The following is a 25,185-nucleotide window of genomic DNA, read 5'->3' as shown; positions in this document are numbered from 1 at the left end:
TTAGTTGAAGCTGGTCTTTGTGGAACTGAAGTTGGGATGATATTTCCTCCTTAGGTAAAAACTGTTGCATTCAGTAATAATTTCTGTTCAGACTACCTTTCCATGTTTAGCTCCTTCAACAGGAGTAGTATCTATATATTTTGTTCTGAATTAATTAGTGTGTCAAGAGAAAAATCTTGGTTACAACAGTGAAAATAAACAGCAGTTAGTAGTGGTCCAAAGAAAGCAAGCAAAATTTTAGAAATTATCAGGAAAAAAAAAAGGATAGTACTTAGATTGCTCTAACTATGTTAAATACTTGTAGTAAATAATTTGTCAGTCCCCTTCCATTTCTGAAATGTAAAATTTGAGTGGGGAAAATTAAGTACTCTTAATTGTATTTGCTGTTCTTCTGTACAGGAGGACCTCTGTGTGATGAAATTTGGCTTCATCGTAGCCTTTTTTTTTCTGGTGATGATAATGGAAAGAGGAAATCAGTATAGTAAGTGCTCTGCAGTGGCTGAAAAGCAAGTATTTGCTAGCTGTTAATAATAATATTGGTATGGGGAGCCTCAAAGAAAAGGATTTGAAAACAGGCAAAACAAAAAAACCCCAAAAAGGGCCCCAAAAAGACATGACTAGAAAGTGGAGAATATTTTGGGATGCTTTGGACACCAAAAGTGTTTATAGATTTCAAAAATATTTGTAAAGCAAAGCTTTATTTGAAAGTCTTGACTAAAGGAGTGGAAGGCTAATAAGTACGAAACAGTTTCTGTCACAGAAGATCTAAGGTACAGCTTTTGGAAGCAGGAAGGCTTTAGAATGAGGAGCATGTCACTGGATTGCTTGTATTCTTGCATAGTGACCAACAATGCTGTGGTTTGCTGCTGGTTCTTATGCTCATTGTGCAAGAAAATAAAAGGATTTCCTTAGTAGAGGGATACTGGACAATTGTAGCAGAGGAACTAAACGAAAAAATATTTCAGGTAGTAGGAAGAGGGTTCTTGCATTTTTCTTAAAGACTGATGAGTTATGGAAATTTGGAATAGGAAGTTGGAGTATAGATGTATTTTGGAATAGATATGTTTTGATTAGCTTGAATCTGTTGAGTATAAAATATAATGCTGAAGAAAGCTACTTTCCTTAGTTCTGTGTTACAAATCAGGCCAGGTCACTTTTCACTTGAAATGGTTTTAGTAAAGCACTTTTAATTCTCTGCTTTTGTAAGACACAGCGCAAATTGAGAGTATCTATCTTCTGTATTTTTAAACTAAACAGTCCAGAAAATAAAATGTTGGGAATTTATGTGCTTCAGATGAGACCACTGGTGACTCTACTTCTTACTCCTGAAGTGGACTGTACTTGAAGCAGTTTTGTGCTTACCTGTTCCTAGAAACATTTTTTGTGTCAAGAATTCTCTCTTGTTTTTAATATGCTTTTTTTTCTTTTCTCCCCTCCTAAGTATTAGAATATTAACTGAGAAGACTATTTTACCTGGCTTTAGCATTGCATATAGTGCTAACTTTATTTTATCTACAAGTAGATTTTAAAACTTCTCCCTGCTTTTCTTTACAAAAGGAAGTGATCAAAAGCCTGAATGCTACAGTAATTAGACTTTGGAGATGGGTTATTGTTTACAAGGTAGCAATCCTTCACAGAAATTCCATAACGTAGAAAAAAAAGAAGCATTTCTATTCTTTTTCTTTTCTTTTTTCTTTCTTTTTTCCTTTTCTTTTCCTCAAAGTGTCTTACTTCATATCTGCTGCCTGCTAGGAGGTAAGAGAAGCAAGAACTGCTTCATTTCCTTATGATGTTTTTTTTCTTTCTCTTGTAGAGGAGGGTACTTTATACTAAATGATTATCAGCATGGGAATGGAAACATGCTCTTTAAAATATTTTAAATTTACATAAAATAGCATTCTGCTATTTTTAGCCACCTTACTCTTTCTTTTGTGTTTAGCTTAGGGTCTGTAATGACACAGAGATGGGTATATGTTTGACTTACTTTTGCATAATCAAGGACTTCACAAAAATCTGTGGTTTTGGGTTTTGTTAAAAGAGCTCCACCATTGATAGGACTGTCATGATGTGATTTGTTATTATGCTGGTAGCAGGGCTGGATCTCTTCATTCCTCCCTCTCTGTATACTTTAAGGGCTGTAGTAAGTGAAAACTGCAAGTTATCTGTCTCTCATTGTGCTGTTATGAACAGAAAGATACTCGTGTTCTGAGCTTCTGGAGTTTGAACAGAATCCAAGCTCTGTCTCTGCTGGGAACAGCATCTGGAAAGTTGGAATCTGAGTGTTTGCTCCTAGCTTCTTCTGCAGCTTAAATTCACCTTTTTCACAGGAATACTGAGATGCAGAAATTTCTAGCTGTTCTTTAGGAGTCATACACTTGAAAGAGGTAGAATGGGAAGTGAAAAATATGCAGTGAGAGGTATATTTTATGTTATGCAAGTGGGATATAGTTTAAATGTGAAAAAAAATAATAATGGGATAACCAGGCAAGCAGTGGGAAGGTTCCCAAGAATACCAGTGAAGTAACTCCTAGCAACAGGTCATTCATACTGCAGAGAGAACACATTTTTAAAATCTTGAATAGATATTACTGGAAGGGAATTAGTAGAAAAACATCATAATTTGGAGGATGTTTTTCAAAGCTGAAGCTGTGTTACTGTTTTTTTGAAATACTCAGAGAAGAGCATTCCTTCTTGCTGCAGCAAGATCTAAATCAGCATTAGTTTCCTTTCTTTTTTGCAGCTACTGCCTGCTTCAAAATGCTGCTGAATGACTTGCTGTCGTGACTGATTTTAAAGCTTCAGCTGGGGATTGGAGTGGTGAAGGAAATTAAATAGAGAAGTGGTTGAAAAAAGAAAAAGTTGTATATTAAACACTAAATTTAGTTGCATGCTAATGAATGGTCTGAAGGTGAGCGGTATACAGTTAATGAGTGGATGTAACACAAGCTAAGTCTCTGACTTTTTTTTAATTAAATTTTACAAGGTATTTTACATAGATAAAAAGCAGTAAAAGAAAAACGTTCTCTGGCAAATAATTCCCATGCTGTCAGATAGTCTTAATGTTCTTGGTATTTCCATACAAGTCTCATTTCACTTAATTACAGATTGCTCAACCTCCATAAGTGCCAAATCAACTGTATTGGAAGAAATCTTCTATGTCTGGATAGGATTGCTGGTTCTTTTAGACTATTCTAAGTGAATATTTTGTACAAGCTTTAATTAAAACGTTAGTCAGATTTGAATTCAGTGGTATAAAATGCTTTCAAGAAGGAGTAGGCATATGCATAATTTCTGTGGTAACTTCCAAGAATAATTTTGTATCCAGAAATTGTCACAATCTTTTTAGTTCTTCTGTTTCATACTAATTTTTTCTTGACTGTTTAATGATGGTGGCTGTAAAAGCTGAAAACAAACACAGGTTTTTTAACCAGCTCTTAATGCCAGTGTGTGGATTGGTTGCTGGATTTCCATATAGCCCTTGTATATCTCAGTGTATCTGTATTAGCAATGTGACAGGGAGCAGAACCTTTATCTTGTGAAGTCACTTCTGTGCTCAGATGGTAAATTTTCAGATGGTCTGTGTTGGAATAAGGAGATAGACTCTGTTGCTTCAGCTTTTGGTTTGGAGCTGCACAGTGAGCTAGCTGCTTAAAATTGCATGGTGTGGATTCATCTTTAAGCCGAACTCATTTGCTGATTCTTTGCAATCCAGTTCCCTTCCTTCTGCTGCCTTCTGCTTTTGTGTGGATTTTGTCGTGTTTTCAGTTCTGTGTTAACTTGGGCATCAGAAGTAGAAAAAATGTCATCTTACTAAAAAAAATGTAGCTCTCTGACCAGCTCTCTGACGAATGTGTGTCTCTGGTTCTCTATTTGCTCTATTTGGGAAAAAAAAGTCCAAACCTGCCCCTTTCATTGTCAACTGCAGTAGCAGTTTGGCTATAATGTGAAACAGCACCTGCAGTAATGCCTCAAACTTCACATTTACGAGGCAGATGTGTAATTTTCCTCCACAGCTGGAAGAATGACTAACATAGATCTTTGGTTTTATCAGGTTTCTTTTTGCCTTAATAATGAATGGCCACAGAGACCTTTGCATTTTTAAGTGGATCATTGGCTGGGTATTTTTAACATCTGCATGGTAACTTTTCATAAAGCCAAATTAGTGAAAATTTCAAGTCCTTCTCAGTGTTGTTTTGGTTCTTCTGTGCATTTCAAATTGCTTTGCCTTTTGAGCTTCACTGTTCCTCCATTGGTATTCTTGTCTGCTTCTTCTTCTCATCCCTGACCTATAGAAGTCAACTAAAGAATGACACTTCTAGTTAAAACATGCACTGAAATCCTTCCAGTAGTGAGGCTGAGAGGAAAGCAGTGCTTGGCTGTTGACAAGTGTCTGTTTGACATATTTATTCCTCCTGTTAGAAGCTTCATGAAAATAAGTTGCTCACTGCTTCTAAAATCTTTCTACAGAAATGTAAGAAAACCAATTTAGAATTGAACATGCTCAAAGGATTCTTGATGAAGGAAAGATTTTATGATAGAATGATTATCATTGTCTCTTGCTTAAAAAAAAGACATATATTGCCTTACTGAAGATGATGAAGCACTATGATACTCTGTCAGAAAAGTTAGTACCATAGATGGTGCTTGTCAGAAATGTGCAAAACATTGTAAGCTGGTCTCTTTGCAGTGCTGAAGTTTGGATATTATGTAGATTCCATCATTTGCATTTTAATATTTGTGAATGATTATAATGTAAATGAAGCAGAACTGTGTCTACGTTTATCTTTTATCAGTGTTTGTTTACTTAGGGTGCATTGGAAAAGAAGTAGATGGGAATTAAAACACTGAATGGTGGTGTCTCAAAATTTTTATTACTTTCTGATAGCATGTGACTTCCCATAACTCTAAAGCTGCATGAAGGGATTGGTTTTCTGTGCTGTATATATGCAGAGGAGTAAAGGAGTGTCATTTTAGTAATTATTATTCTGAGAAAAACATCTGTGGCACAGTGCCTGTGAAAATTATGATTATCAACCATAAGCAGATATAACAATTCACCTCAGAAATTTTTTTATTGATATCTGGGACATTGCTTTTACTTTCCAAAATAAAAAAAATAAAAAAAAAATTGTTTGCTTCTGGTAAGTGGTGAAAAACACTTCAGCTTCTTTGCGAACAGGGCAATCTCCTGGGAGAATGAGTCATGAAAACATTAGTATAGCTTGAACTTACTGTTCTGCAATTCCATTATTTTAATTGTTAGGATTTTTGATATCCAAATGGAAGCATTCATTATACTGCTTTTTTATCTTGGGGATGGACAGGCTACTAAAACAAAAATCTTAACCTTAATCTGGTTTAGCTAAGCATACTTTAGCTAGCTTTAGGTCACAAAACCCATGTGAATGCAAGTTACAAATTAATCTTTTATTAGCTTCTTTATTATTCTTTTATTGGCTTCATTTTATTAGCAGGCAAAATGTTGGTGCAATGGTAAAGTATAGCCTCAGGAAAGAAAATCTGCAGTCCTTTTGGGATGCTTCAGCCTGTGGATTTCTGGACTCATTATTGGCACTATGCATTACTAATTGTTGAAGAGATTACGTCTTCCTTTCATCAGACTTTTCGCTGTCTTTTTATTTATTTAGTTGTGAGCCTGAAAGCGGCGAGACCAAAGAAAATGATATGTGATAATAATTACAAGAGCAGATCAGTCATACGAGCAGTGCTGGGGAAAGAGCAGGGGGTGAGGCATAAAGGCCCATCAGTTACTGTCATTGCTTTGATTTCCTGTGAGAGTGACTTTAATGGCTGTTGTAGTATGATTTATAGTTGGAGTGCTTTTAGCAGGGAAAAACTTCACATGGGTTTTCATATTTTAGCAGAAATGGAAAATTCTCATTTTTGCACATCTGTGTGTCAATGCAAAAGGGATGCTTGTCATTCCCAGTGTATAATCTCAAGAAATTCTGCAAAAGACGAGCCAAGTATTTGGCTGAGACATAGGTGTTGACAATGTGCTGTAAAATTCAAAAGTGCCTGAGGGGCTGAGTGTGCAGTTCCTGGAGAGTCCTCTTCTGGCAGTGACAGGAAGAAGCTGTCAGAAGGAATTGGATGCTTCTCCCATTTTCTTGGATGCAGCAGGCACAGGGCTCTGCTGCTGTTCTCTGTGGCAGTGGAGAAGTGGAGTCCAACTTGAAAAGGTTTTGAGTGGTTGTAAAAACTGAAAAACTGCCTTCTGCAGACATTCCCATGCATACTGACTGTGATTTTTCCAAGTTTTAAATTGCAAATTTTTGTTTGTCATGGGGCCTTGTCTAGAGATAGCTTAATGGGTAGCCAGGGGTCCTGGTGCTGAGCTCATATAAAGTCTGGGTGTTACAGATGCCCTCTAAAGAATAGTACCAAATTTAGGTGCTGGAGCATTTGTGTCGTGGGCTGGTGGAATTTTCTGGCACATTGTTTGGAAATGTTGGGTCACTACAGATGGATGAAGGGTATAAAGGGACAGAAAACAAAGAGGTGAGGAGAGCTTTCTTACAGACCTGTAGGAGCTGATCATGAACCAATGTATTTAACTTGATACTTGGCATGGACCATGTATGTGCAAATTCCAGATTGCCAGTCTCCCTGACTGTATGAGCTCCATAGCATTGGTGACTCTTCTGTGCTACAAGGGAAAGCAGAGGTCTCTAGGAGACTCACTGGCAGAGGTGATTCTCCCTGGAAATCACAAAGCTCCATGCCTTGCCCTGCAACACAGCTGAGTGTCAGAAACAGCCAGGCAGGGGATCATGGGCAGCCCTTGCCAGGCTGTGTATGTAGAGATTTGGGTTTACAATGTTCCTGTAGCAGACAACCTTCTTGAGCACCACCCACTACTGAAACTAGAGATGGACTCTTTTTTTCTTATTTTGCTGTCCTGCTCCACTGATCCCCAAACTCCATGCCCTGACTGTTCACCAGAAGTTGCTGTGAGCTGCCGCATACCTTGGCAAAACTTAGGAAGAGCCATCTTAAATGCACTGTGGTCCCACAGTCTGAACCACTACATGGATTTTTCCATTTATGTTTTGTGTTAACTTTCGTTATGTGCAGAGCTCTCCCTCAAGAAAATCAAAACATAGTAAAACTTTACCTCTCACAGAATATTGCTTTCTTTTAAGTGAAACTAATGGTAAAACTCACTGTTTTACATTGCTGCTGTTTATCTGAATCTTAGGATCTGTTTAGCTATATAAAAGTAGCAGCTCTGTATTTTTATTATTGTGATAGTATGATACTAAAATGTCAGTGAATCTCAAAAGATTTCATTCTAAAACAAAAACGACTTTTATTAACCTAAAAGAGAAGTTGATTTTTCAATTAAAAATATAAATTCCTGTTGTTCTTCTTCTACACACTAAATTTAGTTTAGAAGTATTCTGATACTAGTCAGTTTGAAAAACAAACATGAGTGATGTATATTCTGCTCTTATATACTAGGAATACCCTCTTTCTGTGGAATATATGTTTGAAAAAGGAAATTCAGTTTTCTTCATCCCCTTCTTTCTCTCAAATATCTTTTCCTCTGGCTCTTATTATAATTGTAGTTATGTCTAAGCCATGCTCTTTCAAATGGAAGATGAATTACAAACCTGGCAACCTTCTGTGCCCTTCTGACAAATTACACCTCATGCTGCTTTTTTGCCTTAGAGTCAAATCCAGTTTTAATGCAATTGTGATTTATCAGCCAGGGTGGATAATTTTTGAACAGATGCTTATTATTGTAATCATATTGGCCATGGTAGCAAAGAATATATTCATTTAAAAAACAGTCAGACCATCATTCTTGGAAGCATTTGTAAATGTTAAGTCTAGACCAATGGAATAATAATTATTTCTATGAGATTAGTAGCTCTTTGCACACTGGCAATGTGATAACCCATTTTTTAAACCTTCAAAAAGTCTAAAGTCTAGTTTTCTGTGGCGGTGTCAGAGGGATTGTATTACTTGTTTCACTCTTCTTCCTTGGCAGTCCCAAATAATCTGCCTTGTCCTTTACAGTCAGTGTGGTGGTAACATGAGGCCTGACTTTAATTGCAGTGCTAGTTGGAACCTGTTCACCTTGGTTCGAAGATTACCACGGAATTGCAAAAAGTGACCTGTAAGGTGCAAGAAAAGAGATTATACCCAGTGAATACTTTTGTGTACTCACTAGCAGGCTCAGCAGAAGTACTTTGTGTGGATGGTGACTGTCTTGGCAATGTTGTAGGTTGCCATTGTTATTTGTGAAGGGTTTGGAGGAGAGGTGGAAAGGTGATTTACTCATTGGGCTGTGTATTTTCTTCCCTGTCCTAAAGTGCTACTCTGTTACTCTCTGAATTGGTTTATGTTTTGTAAGGTAAAAGTTACTCTGTTTCAGTTTTAACCTTAGACATGCAATCAACAGTTCAAATAAAAGGGAGAAACCTTTTTGTGTTGCGCTTTATAGGTGATGGCCCATGGTGATCTGGTGCCCATCTAAGCTTGTTTGAGAATTGGTGTCCTATAGACCTCCAGGATAACTTGTGTTTGAGGTCTGCAGAGAGCAAACTGAAATAGCAGCACTGACAGACAAAAACTGAATGTGCTGACTGATTTTATAGATTGTATGTTAAAAGTGTTCATACTGCAGATACCGTTGGAGATTTATTTCTGACCTTTATTGTATATATATTTTGTATATTAGGTTCATCCCAAGCTTACTCCAAAATGTGTTGATTTCTTTAAGCCATGTTTTGTTTCAAGTGTTTAATTGGTGTGTGGGTAGGCCTTCCCCAAATTGCACTTCCTCTGATACTGAAAACAATACTACACTGTTTCAGATGTTCATTGAATGAAAGCGTTAAGATTTTTTTTCTTCCTTGCTGTTCACACCAGTTTGGTGAATTGTAGGTCAGTGGTTTCATAAGAAATATTTGTGTTGGCATTGTTGTTACTCTGCAAAATCTTTCCTAAGCTTTCCTAAAAAGTGGGATTGTAAGAACTAAGTAGCATATTATTATGTAAGAATTTGTGAAGATGTTTTGCAAAAACCAATTTCAGGCAAGCCAAGAAAAAAAGGCAATAGCTCTAATGTTTCCAAGAACATTTCTGCTGAGCCTGCTGAGCCTGTGATGCATATGGTTCAGAAGGAATAAATTAGTTACACCTCCAGATTTAGGTTTGTGAGAAAAGTAGAACAATACAAATGTATAGCTTGAATTGTCGATTTTTACTTATGTAAAGGTTGCTAATATCACAGTCCTATTGCTTGTTCTAGAGCATCTCATCCTCACGAAGTAGAAGCTCATCTCTGCTGCCGCCTGGGACAGTTAATTCTGCATCTCCAAGTGGCCAGAAACACATGAATCAAAGTGGACCAACTGTTGTAACCATCACACATCACAAATCACCTGCAGCTGCTCGAAGAGCCAAGAGCCAGCGATCTGGTCAACTCAATGAAGTCAGAGAGGTAAGAGAGAAACATCTGCTGCTTTGCTATAGCTTGGAGGTGCTTATTTTGCTTTAGGATAAGCAGTTGAGTCTGACAAGTTAATGATTCTCTTGGTTTCCTACTTTGTGACTGCTTTGTTTTGATCCCCTTGCTGAGCAAGGGCTTTAGTTCTGGTTCAACTTCAGGTCAGGTGTATACAGATTTTTTTATGCTGATGTTAAAACTGGTGCATGCAGATGCTTAAAAGTAAAGTAGATTGGCAACAGCTCCCAGACTTTGCAGTGATGTTGCAATAGTTGAGGAAAACCTCTTTGAAGCTGCATGCAGCAATACCTTTCAGATTGAAAAGTGGCCCTGAATCATTTAAATAAAGCTGGAAGAAAACTACTTAAATAAGTCTGATGAACAGGTAAATGAAGGCGTTGCTCCCTGCACTAAGCAGTTTGTTGCTGTACTTCTGTAGTCTTAACTTTGTGTCAATTTTATATTCCTGACCTTGGAGAGGAAAAATGGTTTATCTGTATCAAATGCATGAAAACCGAAGAAGAAAGCTTGTTTCTTTTAAAGCCTGTTTGTACCAGTGTTTGAGAAATTTAACTCACACCGATTTAAGTCTGTCTTCCAGACAACAAAAATAGTACAGAGTTTTAAGCTTAAATAATATGGTAGATTTTCACAGAGTACACTTTCATCTTTCATCACATACTATTTTTTGGTTTGTCTTTCATGTTCAGAATTTGAATAAATTCTTGAAATGTGCTCTCAATGAAGGCTTAAATTGCACATCCTGAGGAGGAATGTGTGTTTTTCTTTTAGTTAACATTAGAAATTAGAACATTAGACATTAGAAATTAGACATTAGAAACCTCACTGTCTGTCACTCACTTTTTTTTTACATTATAGAAAACACACATCTGTTTATTTTTTATAAAAATATCCTGTCTTTGTCTACCAGTCATTTCCCCCAGGTTGTTTATAGTATGCTGAATGTATTTGCTCTCATAGGTTGAGTTCAGAGTGCACCTTAAACCTATTAATAAAATCAACAGTGGGAGGTGTTGCAATTTTGTCAAATGAAGCTGAATAAGACTGAAAGCAACTTAAAAGAGAGTATTAGTGTATATGCTGATCGTGATAGGTTGGGAAGGGAAAAAGCCATCAGTTGCAAAGAACTACACCTAGAAAAAATAAATACTAACCTATAGTAAAACTATAAGTAACAGGTCAGGTATCATGAGGAAAAGAACAGTGAATTGCTGTATCCCTACGGAAAAGAACAGTGAATTGCTGACTCACTTGTTTGTGGTGTATTGCAATGTGATGTCATTCCAAAAAGGAAACTATTACAGGACTTCAATCTGTAATGATGGAAGGTAATTATTTTGTTTTGTTTGATGTGAATTGTACTTCAGCTGCAGCACCAGTTTCTTTTAGAGGGCTGCAATAATAATGGAAAAAACCCCTCAGACACTGAAGATACAGTAATGGCTGAAAGAAATGAGTGCTTTTCAGGGAGAGAAAATGGTACTAAGATGAATGATGCACAAACAAATTTCATAAGATGATGTGTGAAGTTTACCTCTTTATGTGTTGGAAATACTGTGTTTGTGTGCTGCTTCCTCAGGAAGAGCTTAACAGTGGAGAAATCTGACCTTTTGCTATCTTTCCCAAACTTGTGTAAAAAGTGGCTGCTTAACTGATACTGTTTCCATCTTGTGAAGGATAAGTCTGTTTTTTCCAGATGAGGGAAGCAGATTTTATTTCAACAGCATGCTCTGTGCACTTCCTTCTCCCCTGTTTTCTAGAATGAATGCAATAGACTTGGATATATGATACTTGTGTTTTCAGGGAATGTCTTTGTTCTGTGTATGAGTGACTGTTAGATCCACCCTCCCTTGTTAAATTTATAAATAAAGAGGTACGTCCAGAGCCCCTCAAAAAAGTGCCCCTGAATCTGTTCTAGTCCTGTTTTTTAATCTGAAACAATGAAAAATAGGAGCTTAAAGTGCAGTGAGAGAGACAATTAATCCTTTCCTCAGTGTCCAAATCTTTGCTTTTTATTTGAAATTTGTTTAGTATGATCTGGATGAAGGGAAGAGACTGCAAAAGGATTATAGATCAATGTTAGTGTTTCTCTGATTGAATGATGCCATTGAAGCTTTGACCTGCAAATAAGTTTTTAAAAAAATATTCTATAAATAGGACTGCATTGGCTAATTTTGCACCTTATAAATACAGTAGTTGAGCCAATGGAAAAAGTTGATCTGCTTCTGGAAAATGAGAGGAAGCATGTGTGTTTTAAATTTCACAACAAGGTTATGATACGGTAGTGCTACTGTGTTATATATGAGATCTTTGGAAAACTGGTAGTACTGCAAAAAGGGGCATGCTTCACTTGGCACATGTGGTGTTGGCTAGCTTGGACAATGTTCCCAAGAAAGTGTTGAAGTTGAAATTGCAACTCAATTCTGAACTTTCTTGATGTGGCCATATTATTTGGAAAAAATAGACATGTATTTCCATGTTGCAAATAGTGCAGAATTTACTCCTATATTTTGTATAATGCAAGGTGTTTGGTAATACTTGATTGTTCTTTCCCCCTTTTTTCACTTCATAATAAGAATAAACAACACAGTAAGAATAAACAACAGCGTTTCCATCTGTGGTTTGTTCTGGTTGATTTAGTTTTATTTTTAAGAGGCTAGAAACTAATTGTAGCAAAGAAGTCTATTTAGCACCAAACTGACATGCAAAATCATATCAATGTAGTAAATACAACTGTTTAGTTGGCAAAATGACACATGTAATAAATGTTTCTGTTGTGCAATTGGAATTTCACCTTTTTTCAAATTTTAGTAAGTTAAAATTGAACATAAGTATGGAGCTTTTGACTGCTCTAAAAAATTTATGTTTTAGTATTTGACCTACTTTTGTATAGTGTTGAATTGAAAAGGAGCTCAGGAGTATTACTTTCCATCATAATGTAATTTTTTATGCTGTTTAATATTGTTCTCTTAAATCAGATTTTTGGTTATTAACTTGGTGTTAATAGCTTAGTCCACACTGATTTAAGGAATGTTACATCAAAACTAAAATTAACCATACATTAACTTGTGAGAAATTATCTGCATTGTGTTGCATTTTATGCAGAATTATTACAGATCCTAACTCTTTATTTGGACCATAACTTAGCATTAAAGTGGTACTTTGAACTAATTTTTTAGTAAGTGATTTTATGGCAACCCAAGTCTCTGTGGTCTTGAAATTTAATTCTGTTTTTTAAACTGTGCATATTATTATCCTGTTAGAAATTTATGATAAGAGTTATGCTTTCAGATTTCTTTACTGTAGGTGGTTAAAATCAACTAGAAGGTTAAGTCAAGTGGCCACATCACACTTCATATTAAATTTTAGCTGTCACTGAACTAAATAATAGAGACAGAATGGTAAGAATGGTGTTTATTTTGTCTGAGAGTGTCTGACTCTTGTACAACCTCTGCCATGGTTGTTAAAGAACCAAGTGTATGAAGATTTTGTAGTAATTTATATTATTTACAGAGTTTTAGAGAATGTCTAGAAAAGAAGTCTAGAGAAAAATTTCTTCCCCCAATTTAAAAAAGGATTATGAATTTAAAAAGGATAATGAAGGATTTTCTGGTCATTTTGAAATGTGTTTGTTACAACTTTTGATACCCTGACTAGTTATCAGCATGGGTTTCTGGACATTTGGTACAGGGAGATCCAGATTTCACGAGGCCTCTACCAGTGTCACATCTCTTTTATGTGCCAGAGGGCAGTCCTAGAACTTGGCAAGGACTGCTTTTTTGGTAAGATGACAGTCCTAATGCTTCTTGCACATCTTTTTCCATATATGATCAGTTACTATTTGATTCCTGCAGGAATTATGCAGCTAAGTGATAGTTCTTTGCCTCCTTCCTTACAGTATGGGGAAATCTAGGACTTGCACCTAGGGCTTCATGGAATGAGATTTAACAGCAATTTTGTGAGGCTGCAGTTGTCTGATTTTATGTGGTTGGGAGAAAGAGATGATTCTAGAACACTTCTGGGGATTTTTCAAGTGAGATGTGAATGTCCTCAGGTTGCTGTAATATTTGGATAGCAAAGTTAGGAACTGTGTCTCACTACTGCTGGCAAAAAGGGGATGCTGTTGTCTGTGGAGAACTGTTGTGTCACAGAATTACAGTGCTGTGCAGGCATCACTGTAGGTGACAAAGGAGTATGGTACTTAAACCACTTGTGGAAACATTCAGACTTGTAGGACTTTCACGTGTGAACTTTATGTGAAGACATACACCAAGCTGTGTGTTGATGTTAAAGCTTTGTACTAAATGTTTAAGCTGGTAGTGGGGGAAATCTTGATGGTTTTTGACCTATGCCAAATTTTACTTTGCAGCTTTGAAAAAGTCAGGCTTTGCTTTTTATTTCAATTTTTCTTATCCTTTTGTTTTTCTGAAAGTATGTACATGGAAAGGTCCATGGGTAAGGTCTAATGTGAGTCCTACCAAAAAGAATGCTGTAACTCCAGATATTTGGCATAGTGTTGAGGTTCTGTGGGATTGTGCAATAAGTGTGCTTGAAAAATAATGGATTCAGCTCCTTGAACAGAACATCATGCTTAGACAGTGTGAAATATGTACAAAGAACATTTAAAAATCCTGTTAGCAATTTAAGTGTTTTTGAAAGTATGTGTCTAATTTTGTGTAAAATTACTTCATGTAAGTGGGGAGAAATTCTATATATTAGATCATTGCTTTCATTGGCAGTTCTTACCTTGATTTTGGAGTGCAGGAAGATGAGAGCTAGCTTTGTAATGAAGATGACCTTTAAGTCTGCATGAGTAATAAATCAAATATTTGCTTTTAGGAGATGAAAATGATTTCATATTCACCTAAGGTATGGAGGTAGGATGGGCTGCTAAGCTGTGCTAACTTTAGTCTTTCTGGCCTGGTAATGCTGGTGCCTTATTGGGGAAGAGCTGATAACCATGGACTGCAGCTACAATAGTTGCTGTGTTGCTGTGCCTTTGCTAGTCAGGTATAAAACTAGTTACCTAAAATCATGTCCATTTTTCTTTCTAGATATATTTTAGTATAAAATGTTACTTTGTGATGTTTTCTTTGTGACAGCTTGTGGTTGATTCTTTTAACTAGAGTCTTCCTGCATTTCAAAACTAGTGCAGTAAATTCACTCTAGACAGATTTCTCAGCTGGGCTGACCACGACATTTCATCTCTCATAGATACTGCAGGAAGTGTTTATACTGTTTCAGTTTTGAATTTGAAGTGTCGTGTATTCTGTTCATTTGAGGAAATAATACAGTGGTACAGTGAGTGGTAATTTTGGAAAGGAAGAGAACACAGAGGAGTGGCCTTTGTTAATTACAGCTCTCCAGTTTTTCCTGGACTTGTATTTAAAATATCTTCCTCCAACCCCCCACTATACATACAGAATTAGTAAAGGCTGATCCTATTGATCATTTTCTATCAAGTACATCATAATATATACAAGATAAGTAGTCTTTAACTATAGGTGGATACTAATCAGAAAATGAGATGTGTTAATGAAGAGATTACATCCTCATAGCACTGCATCTGTACTTTATATGGATTGTATATGTTACACTTCCATTTGTCTGCAAAGTCACTGTCAGAAAATTTTCACTTTAATTATCTGGGTGTGGAAAACAGAAGAATGGCTCCACTCTAAAACAGGTAAGGTAGAACTGCTTGGAAAAAAACTCAAACCAAAACCGGCTGTTTCTCGGAAAGCAATTGATACTTCTTGGCTTGAAGAAAAGACAGCAGAAACCCTTTGTGTCAGTTTTGTGTCTGTTGAAGTGAATGCAAAGTGAATGAGGCCTTAATCCTTAATTCAGTAGTTGATATTTGTTTGGCACAGAACATGGTAGTGTAAGTTATACTACAGTTACTACTGTGTAACTGTGCTTAGACACACTTTTCGAATTGAGAAATGTTGTAATACAAATTTGTGTTACAGGTACATTTAACAGCTCAGTTGCAGCTGAGCTTGTTGATACCAAAAGGGTTGCTCCCAGCTGGGTTTTAACAGAAGCCATTATGATTTGTTTAGAGGCATTGAATCTGTAGCAGTATAAACCAGTTTCAAACCTAACATGAGGTCTAAGAGGGGCAGCTGCAGGTGTTACCTCTGCACTTTCTTCTGAATTGGGGTTGGCCCCTGTTCTAGAAACCCGTGATCCTTGAACAGTGTGAAAATACTAGTGTGAATACACAGAAATGTTCTTCTGGCTGTACAGCAGTGTTTGTGTGGTTGCCTGCCCTTCATCTCCTTAGAACGAAAAACAGAATTGAGAGCATGCAGAACAGATGCAGTTATTTGCTGCCTTCTGTGGCAGTTTCTTTGGAAGCTGTTTGTCTTGTCTATAGACATCTCCTGTATCTGCTCATTCTGTCTCAAGTTAGTCCCTCTAAGATCAATAGAAACATGTCTCCTAGGGGAGTACAAGGGATGCTTAAATCTCAGACAGTGTCAGTCTAGTACCTCCCAGAGTATTAAATGAACATGTGCTTATAAAAATTATTCACCAAGTAACATTAACTGTCTCACTTTGGGGATGAGGAGATGGAAATTATTCTAATACTATAAACCAGTTGTTATCATTACATAAACATGAGCTGAATACTTCTCTGATCTCTGAACCTTCACCTTGTGTTTGCAGTATGTTTGAGGTCACTAAGAGTGCATATAAGTAGCATCTTCCTAAACTACACTTTGTTCTGTGCCTTTGATTTTGTATTCATGTGAAGGTTGAGTCATCCTGGGTTCCAGATACCCAGGCAGGGAGAATTAAGGTTGCTATGGGAATCATAGAGCAAATGTTCTATTGAAATTACACTGTTTGTCCATATGGGTTATGTCAAGAATGAACCTGGCTCATTATTTCTGATATTTCCTTCTACTGCCCCCCCTTCAAACCTGAAAAATATGAGTTATACAAACATGGCTTCTTTTCATGTTTTTTTTTCAGCCTGTGATTTAGCAGTAATTGAACATGTGCAAAGATGATAATTTTCCATCATTTAATAAATGGCAATTTATAAATTAGGGATAATACAGTATGTACGATAACTACATTCAGAGATTGGCACAGCATTCATTTTCTTAACCAATTGCAGAGAAACTAAGATTATTTTTTACAGTTATTAAAACATTTAATTACATTTCAAGTAAATGGTAGGCTCCCAAGGGATCCTGAGAGAAGTTATATTTGAAGGGAATTCAGTCTCCAGTTTGCCTTCAAAACTGCCACTTAATTCTGCTTTATGTACAAAATTCAACTGTTTTTTTTTATGTCCACATATAAAACAACATAGTATGTCATACACATACCTGCATTTTTTGAAAACTACAGGGTTGTTTTCTTTCACAATTATAGCACAAATACTGCAGTAGTTTAAAATCAGAGTTCTCAGTTTGCAAATGAAGCTTTAAAGAAACCATACTTCAGTAAATCTTTACTTGGATAAGGGAATCACATCTCATGGTCTTGTTTTCAGTGCAGCTTTCTGGGTGGCTAGCTGGTGCAGTGATTTTCACAGCAAACCCTGAACAAGGGTGACAAGGGGCACCTTCTGTAACTCTGTAATGCAAATTACTGCTTCCAAGATACATGGGCCATTTTCTTAACCCACACTTATATGCTATTTTTATTAAATTAAGTATAAGGTATTTTTTAATGTTCTCAGTGGTAATACATGACAATGTAATATTAGGTGGCTAGCCAAGTTTCAGATACTAAGTAGAGAAAGTACTAATATAAATGCCCTCAAGTAGAAAGTAACCATAGAAATGGTTCATATATTTTAAGCATAGCATTAAGTTTACAGTATTATACACTTTTACTGAGGGCTTACTATCATCTTCAGCTCCTTGTGTAACACCTAAAGTACTGAATGCTACTCTAAGACACACAGGAAACATTTTGAGTTTACAACAAATGTGAATAGTAAGCACTGTAGCTCTTCGTTATAACAAGGACCTGATTTCTTACAGCTTTTGCTACATGTTCTTACTGTAGTGCTTGTCTTGCAGGTGTTGAATGCTTTGGAAACTGTGCTGCATAGGTGCTGTTCAGCAGCTGCTGCTTACCTGCTTCTTGGTTGTGATTCTGATTTCTGACAGTATGCTTTTAAAAAATGGCTAATTAAGATGATGGCTAGCATCCAACAAACAAACCTGAACTACATCTGCCCAAATCTGATATATGCTTTAAAGAATTTTATTATAGGTACTAGATGTATACCTGTCATTGATGAATTATTTTTAATTTTCATTATGGTTCATGCATTTGTCCCTTCCCTGTGCCACTTTCTAGGAAGCACGGTCATATGTTCTTACTCATATTTAGTATAGTTTTCTGGTGTTACCTCCTGTGTTTTGGGATTACTGCTTACAGTTTTTCTCCAAGAGCCCCAATTATCCAATTGCAGTTTTATTGATAGGTCTAGGCTGACAGACACAAACCAGATGGATTTGTGGAGAAGTTGCTGTATAAATGTGCTTCAGCCACATTCCAGTGTGTCACAAAATGGCTACTCAAAATTATGGTAGTGTAGGTTGAGGCTACTCAGAATTATGGTAGTGTATGTTGAATCACTTTAGTGTGGTAAAGTTAATTATGTCAACTTAAACCAGCTGACAGTCAGGTTTTTTACATGGGGAGAAGTCAAATGGATGGATTTGGAATGCTTTGCCACAACCTATAGAGGTATGCTTTATGGAATTCCAACTCAGGAATGGTAAGATTAAATACTAACAGCTCACTGACATCTCAGAAAATGTGAGGTGAATTTTACTGCAACATGAACATGACTGCAAGATGGGGAAGTAATATCTATGCACACTTCAGAGTTTTTTAAATGACAGAAGCAAAATTCAGTTTTACGCTTGGACACTACAAATTATGTGGCTAATTGGGAGGAGGGGTGAAAGGATCTATAAGAAGTCTTGGGAAAGGGAAGAAGCTCTGGGACTTTACATCAGAAGTTTGCATACTGTATGGGATATTGGACTTCTCTGAGTGGCAGTATGTATGTTTGTATATTCCAGGTAGAATGGAATAATAATAATAATAAAATTTTTAAAAGATTCAAAGTTGCTTTTCCCAGCACCACATGTTCTCACAGAAGCTTCATGCATCCTTGAAGCTACTCATGTAGAAATGTGTAATTTATGTTCAATATGGCCTTTTCTCTTCTGAAGACTAATTTCACTCAAAGTCCAAACCCTACCTTTTATCAGTTGTCTCCTATGTTGCAGTAAGCTGATAAAATTTTCCTGCTGATGTTTCCCTAATGGCTAGCAGTAACATTTTAGGAGCTCTTTGGAATGCTTGAAATTCACAAATGAGCCTAAATTCCTGATAATCAAAATACGCTTTCCAGATCAGGGCTATAGCTGTCAACTTCAGCAAAATGATCCTTCTGAAGTGTAAGAAAAACTGCTACTCAGAAGAGCCCACAGAATAACATCTGCTCATGAGTAACGTTTAATGACTAAAAATAATGACTTTGCGAGGCAATTTTTATAGTAAAATTGCATAAGAATAATTTCCCACAAAGTTCTTTTTATAAATGGCTCTTAGTGCTGTATTCTGTGGTTTAAAATAGAACATTGTGCTCCCTGCTTGGCTAGATGGCAGCCAGCTGCCAACGAAGATTTACTTGAATTTGTGGACTCCTTCCTTTTGCTTCTCTAATTTTTTGGTTTTGGATCACTGAAAGTTACTTGAGGTGGGGAAAACAACCTTGGGAGCTGCTTTTTCTCTTCCCCGTGATTTTTTTCCTCAACATCCTGACTCTCTGCTTCCATTGAGTTCTGTTTGACAGTAAATGCAAAATCTTAATAGATGGCTATTAGTAGGATATGGTTAATAGAAAATAGTCAGGAGAAGGGATCAGAGTGAGGGAACCCAGCACTTACTAGTTGTTTTTGTACAAAATGTCATGTGTTAACCAGATACATGGAGTATTCACAGGGAGTTCGAACACAACAGGCGAAAGAGGAAACCTGTCACATCCCCTGCAAGAGGCCCTGATTCCCCAACACCTCCCTCCAGTGGCAAAGTGACTAGTTTGATACTGATCATTTTGCAGAAAAATAGCTAACTCATTCTGATTTGTGGGAAAATGCAGTGCTCATTCATACAATTTGTCTGAATCACATACTTTTCACTTGTGCATTTCTTATGGCAGCCAGCTCTTTCTAAAAAGATTTTACTTCTCACCTAAGGACCTGTGGAGTGGCTCTATGAAACACTCTTAGACAGCTGTCACTATCAGAAGAATTTTATTTTTCTCTACTGTTTAGTACTTTGGTTTGTTTGTAAATCTTCTTCCACAGGGAAAACAACATGAAGTTGATGTCTCTTTGTGAGAGAGACGTGTTCTTCAGATTTAGGCAGCAAGAAAGTATTCTCAGTTAAAAGATTTTGGGAGCATGACAAGAAAAGCTTCTTTCCCCTCCCATTTTTCTCCCTCCTGTATAATAGGAAGCCACTCACGGAAAGCTGAATATATATTAGAGTATTGATTAAGACTAAAAGCATCCTCTAGTGTAGAAAATCCAAGATTGTCTGTATGCTTAAATATTCTCTGGCAAAATCTGAACTTTTTGTCCCAGTCTTGTCTGCACGGACACAAGGTCTTTTCCTCACCCCTGCCCTCAGTTGCCTTTCTGTCATCCACTAGTTCATTTCTCAGGTGAGGAGGACAAATTGAGTACAGAAAGTTTGCATTTAACCTTATGTCTGGGGTTTTTATGTGTGGTAAGGAGGTAGCAAAGGAAAGCATTTGCTTTGTTTTGGCCTGATGTTGGTGGGCTGTTTTGCTGAGATTTCTGGAGGTATTCTCAGGGATCCTGCCAGAGGTGCTTTTACCCTCTTGACTAACCATTTGTACTGCAAGGGCTGTGGAGCTCTCTCTGCTGCCTCTCTGCTTCCCAGATGAAAAAAGCAGACTTCTTTAGAAACTCAGAACACTCAGATTGTCTTTGGGAGTGTTTTGCATCCAAATAAAGCATTTACGTGAAGTCCCAAAGAACACTGACAATCACAGATATCATATAATTTTTGGTGCTTGGAGATAGATCTGTTAAATTTATCCTGTCTTTCATTCTTCTGAACAGGATGATGCTTTTGTAAAACAGGTGAGTTAGGTCAGCTCACTTTTTTGCTGAGCTTATGCCTATTTTAAAGGGAGGAAGGGAGGAGCTGCTTCTCATAAACTGGAGCTGCAACCAACTGAGAATTTCTTGGGAGGTTAGATTAGTTTTCCTCCTCTGCCACTGCGTGGAGTGTTTAAGGCTTCCAGACCATTCCACTAAAAAATACCTGTGTCTCCCTTTTCCTCTCTCCCCCAAATCTGGTAACTTTATTGACTGAAGCAATAGTATTCAGACCTACAAAATATGAAGTCTTACTATTGTAGCTGTGCAACTAATAACAAGGGAGCTTGCAGGCATGATTGATAAGCTACTGGATATTAGGCCAAAGAGAAGTCTGTAGTTCATCAAATGATTAATGAATGTTGTCTGTGAAAAACAGAATTATATTATATTGAAAAGATATGCAGTAAGTGTCCAAGTTGCAAAGTCCAATTTGAAGATACAAAATAGGAATCAAAGGCTTAAAAAAAGGAGCATAGTTTCATTTTTAGTATATGAAAAATTTAACTAGACAATTCAAAATTTTCATGACAGAAATAGGTAAATAGGTGCTGTTCTTTGGAGGGTAAACCCTGTGCTGGTGTTCGTTGAGAGCTCATAGCCCCAGGAGGTGCTGATGATGACCAGTGGGACAGCAGCAGATTGGTAAGAGTAGCAGAGAACAGGAAACAATTGAGCCAGCCTGCCTTCTCTACTCCCTGATTTTCTGGTTGTCTTAGACATGGCTTTTAGACCCAGTTTTGATGACATTTGATGTTTGCTCTGTAAGGTTTTCCTCACAAGCAACCACCCTGTGGAGCCCATGGTGAGAAGGCTGAGCACAAAAAGCCAAAACAAAACCCCAAAGGAAATAATGTTTTGTTAGCTGAGACAATGAAGATATGTAGCAACTGCCTTTTCAGATTTTCCCGTAACAGAGATTGTGGTGGATGGGAGGTGGAGAAATCTTGTTTTTCATTCTCCTCTGATGAAAAAAAAATTAATTGTGAAAGCAGAGGCAAGGACTGAAGAGAGAAGAAATGTGCCCTGGTGATTAGCTTCCATCCTGATTGTCAGAGGTATAGTTCTGTTTGTTCCATCACTTTTTGTGTCTCTGTCTGCAAATTACATGCCAAATGAAAATTAACTTTCTCCTTTGAAGCTTTGTTGATAGGATTTATGTGTCTGAGCCTTAATAACTATTATATAACAAGTCATTCCAATTTTAATGTTCATTGTTTGCTTCATTAAAATAATTAAGGTCAAGCTGGCTGCTATCCTGAGGTGATGATAATGGAGAATTTCGTGCTTTTTCCTGGTAATGGGAGGGAAGCAGTAAACGGGAAAGGACAGCTGATGTGGATGTCATTATCTGGTTCCATCTTTCCAAGATGCTCTCAAAGTATCTTATTGTTCTAGGATCCTTCCTTAAAACATATTTTGTCATTAGCATAGTAATGTTCACAGAGGCTGCTGTGGGTCTTACTCCAGATTGAAGCTTTGTGGGTAGAACTCTTTCCCGTTTACAGTTTAAGGAGGTTCTTTTTGGTCTGAAGGTCAGGTTTTATTACAAGCAAAGTGTACAGATATGTTACTGGTGGTCATCTAGTCTTGTATGTGCTTTTACACTGGACTAAAAAATGAAGTGCAAAATCATCTTGATAAGAGATTTCTGCTAGCTATTGGAGTACTTCCAGCAGCAGCCTCTGTTCTTAGTTACCTGCCTTAGTTATATATTCAGCTGTAATTTTGTCTTCCTGGATTGCATGCTATAGATGAAATCCCATTGAAAGATCTGTTACGTGACTTTACTGAAGAGTGAAGTCTGTAAATCCTTGTCAGAAAATTTTTGTCAAGTAGTAAGATGAACATAGCAATTAATCTTGAGTAGTCCGAGAATGCTCTTCAGTAGTTAAGTGAAGGCAAAAGTTCAGTTGCTCTGCAGTGGTTGTGTCTAACACATAACAACAGTGCATTAAATTTGAAAAATAAATAAATTCACTTTTACTGCATTTGTACAAGTTACCTTCATTTGCTAGACATCTCAGTTGATGAGATATACTTTCTGAACTGATGTTTAATAGTATTTACACTAGTCTCCTTGCATGTGTGTTGACGCTCTTTCCTTTTTCAGAATAAATAATGGAAAGTGGGTAAGTTTAATGGAAGTGGTGGTGCATTTGTGAATATGAGCTGAACTGGTAGCTAGTGTGTCCATTTAGTGACTGATGTGATTGCTTTAGTGACACTGGAGTTCCAGGTATCAGTATCTTACATTTTGTTATATTCTTGGTAGATACGTGTGTGTATATATATATGTATATATATATATATATATATATATATATATATAGACACATACACATATTCTACTACTTACACTGGCTGTTTTAACTTTCAATTTTTGCAATATGACAGTTTGTGGTGTTGATGAAATATAGGTCAAGATTGCAAGAGGAGCTCAAGGTCAGAATTGATGACTGTATTAGCAGCGTGTTCATGTGGCAACACAATATCACATTTACAGTGACTTAGAAGGTTTTTATTTCTTTTATGTGTTCTTAATTTGCTTTTAAGAAAAGAGGTATTTTCTATGAAATGAAAGAAAAAAATCCAAACTCCCTGTGAAATATGAATGCTTAACAATGGTTAAATGTCCTGACTCAAGTATCACTTGTGACTTACTCTAGAGCAGTTTGAAAAGCTGGTCTCACCTCCTGTCCATTCCCAGTGTTTTCTGAAAAGTTATTTTTCTGGTACAATTTTCTAAAAAGCAAAAAAACTGTATTTTCAGAAAGTGTGTGTGTATGTGTGTGCATGTGTCAGAGACTGTGTTTTCATATTAGAAAAACTCACCACAAATGATGCGCAAACCACAATCAAATCCTGCCATAAAGAGAGTGCAGCAGCAAACTGGCTATTACCCAGTCTTTAAAAGCAGTAAACTTCACAAGGACAGCTTGACTTTAAGGAAGTGATGCACCTTGCATTTCTATTACTATTTGTCTAAAGATTTTTCCACACAACTGTTTATTTTTACAGATGCTCTATTTTTCATATAAGTACTTTTTATTGTGTTGTTTATTTTCCCATGTTTTAATAACTGTTTTCAACTTGAATGCAGTCAATAATGGAAAGGATTTAAAAATAAAAATCCCTGCATTAAGTCTTTCAGAGAAATTGCCTACAGATAAGTTATCAGACCACGTGCTGCTGGTGATGGTGCACAAAGATTACTATGGTAAAGAAAGAGAGTTATTAACTGATTGAGCAGAATGTCTCTTTCATGAATGATTTCTACCCATGTCACAGAGGAGCTTGATGATACAGAATTTCTGTGGGCTTTCAGTGCTGAGAAAACATTATTTTTTTCTCTGGAGTGTTTTGGATTTTTCTTCATGCATGGGTAGGCATATCTTAATACTGACTATAAAAGGATTCAATTATATTATCAACACTGTTTAAAGTACATTTATACAACATTTAAACTAAATTTGAACTAAAATTGAAATTGCTCATATGTGTATTGGACGGTGGCTGGCATGGTCTGAGGAATCTCTCTCATGTTTTATATTATATAAGGAAGGTAGGATGATCTGAAGTGTTTAAATCATTATGTAGAAAGACAGGATCGGTGATGCTACTTGTTTTCTTGGCCAGATCCACGTGGTCCCTCTGAAAAAGGGAGAGTGTCTGCTTGCCCTGTGAGGTAATATGGCTGATGTCATTCTTCCTTTGCTTTGGCCTGAAGTCACTGTCTTGGGAGGTGCCCCGCTGGCAGCTGAGGATTGAGAAGTTTTACAGATGGCATAAAGCTAGTGTTTGCTTTAGGTTGTTGTGATGCACTGTGTTGATTGGGGAAAATCCTGTAGGATCAATAATTCTAGAAAGAAAGATGCTCTGATGATGCATGTCTGTCCTAGACAAACAGACTTACGCCTGTTAGTCTTGGAGTCCGCATAACAAAAGCATTTTAAATAAAATCATGTCAAAAGTAATCATATGCTCTTAAATTCAGGTGTGGCTATTCAGTTTTCTTCCTTTGAAGTTTCTATTTATTTTTGTTGTCGGATGGGAGGAAAAATCTGAATAGAGATTATTTATTATTATACTTAATAATTTGTAATCTCTCCCTTTCTTATTCTAGTTTCAGAAGCAAATTGAAGCCTTAAATCAACACTGGCATTCAGATTTTTTAAGATGATTTCTCTGTGTGGGAAAGATTAATGTATCATCTAGTATATTAACAAAATGTCGAATTCCTGTATTTTTTCTTTTAGCATGGAAAATACACTTCAATTCTTCATTTTTACTTCCTAAATTAATTTTTAATAACTAATTTTAACTTATTTACCGCATGAAAGGATCTTATCTTTCATCTTATTATATCTGAAATGAATTTCTTTGCAAACCTAGGTTATCTCATGGCTTTTTCTGCTTATCTTCCACATACTGTGGAAATAACCCTGAGAATTGGTTATTTCTTCTTACCATTTGTATTCTTGTCACATAAGTGTTTGGTCT

The 25,185-nt window shown here is 36.6% G+C and overlaps 1 protein-coding gene across 1 annotated transcript in view; it reads left to right on the top strand.

Annotated features, from left to right (window-relative positions):
- The window catches only part of OSBPL10 (oxysterol binding protein like 10), a 112,479-nt gene that overhangs the window by 33,715 nt on the left and 53,579 nt on the right, over window positions 1-25,185 (top strand). The window contains exon 4 of the mRNA XM_058830692.1: window positions 9,284-9,475. Coding sequence (XP_058686675.1) covers window positions 9,284-9,475 — 192 coding nt within the window. The remainder of the gene's footprint in view (window positions 1-9,283; window positions 9,476-25,185) is intronic.

Source organism: Poecile atricapillus, chromosome 2 (assembly GCF_030490865.1).
Source record: "Poecile atricapillus isolate bPoeAtr1 chromosome 2, bPoeAtr1.hap1, whole genome shotgun sequence".
Lineage (NCBI taxonomy): Eukaryota > Metazoa > Chordata > Aves > Passeriformes > Paridae > Poecile > Poecile atricapillus.
The sequence above is the reverse complement of the archived record's forward strand: the minus strand, read 5'-3'. Positions and strand labels throughout refer to the sequence as shown.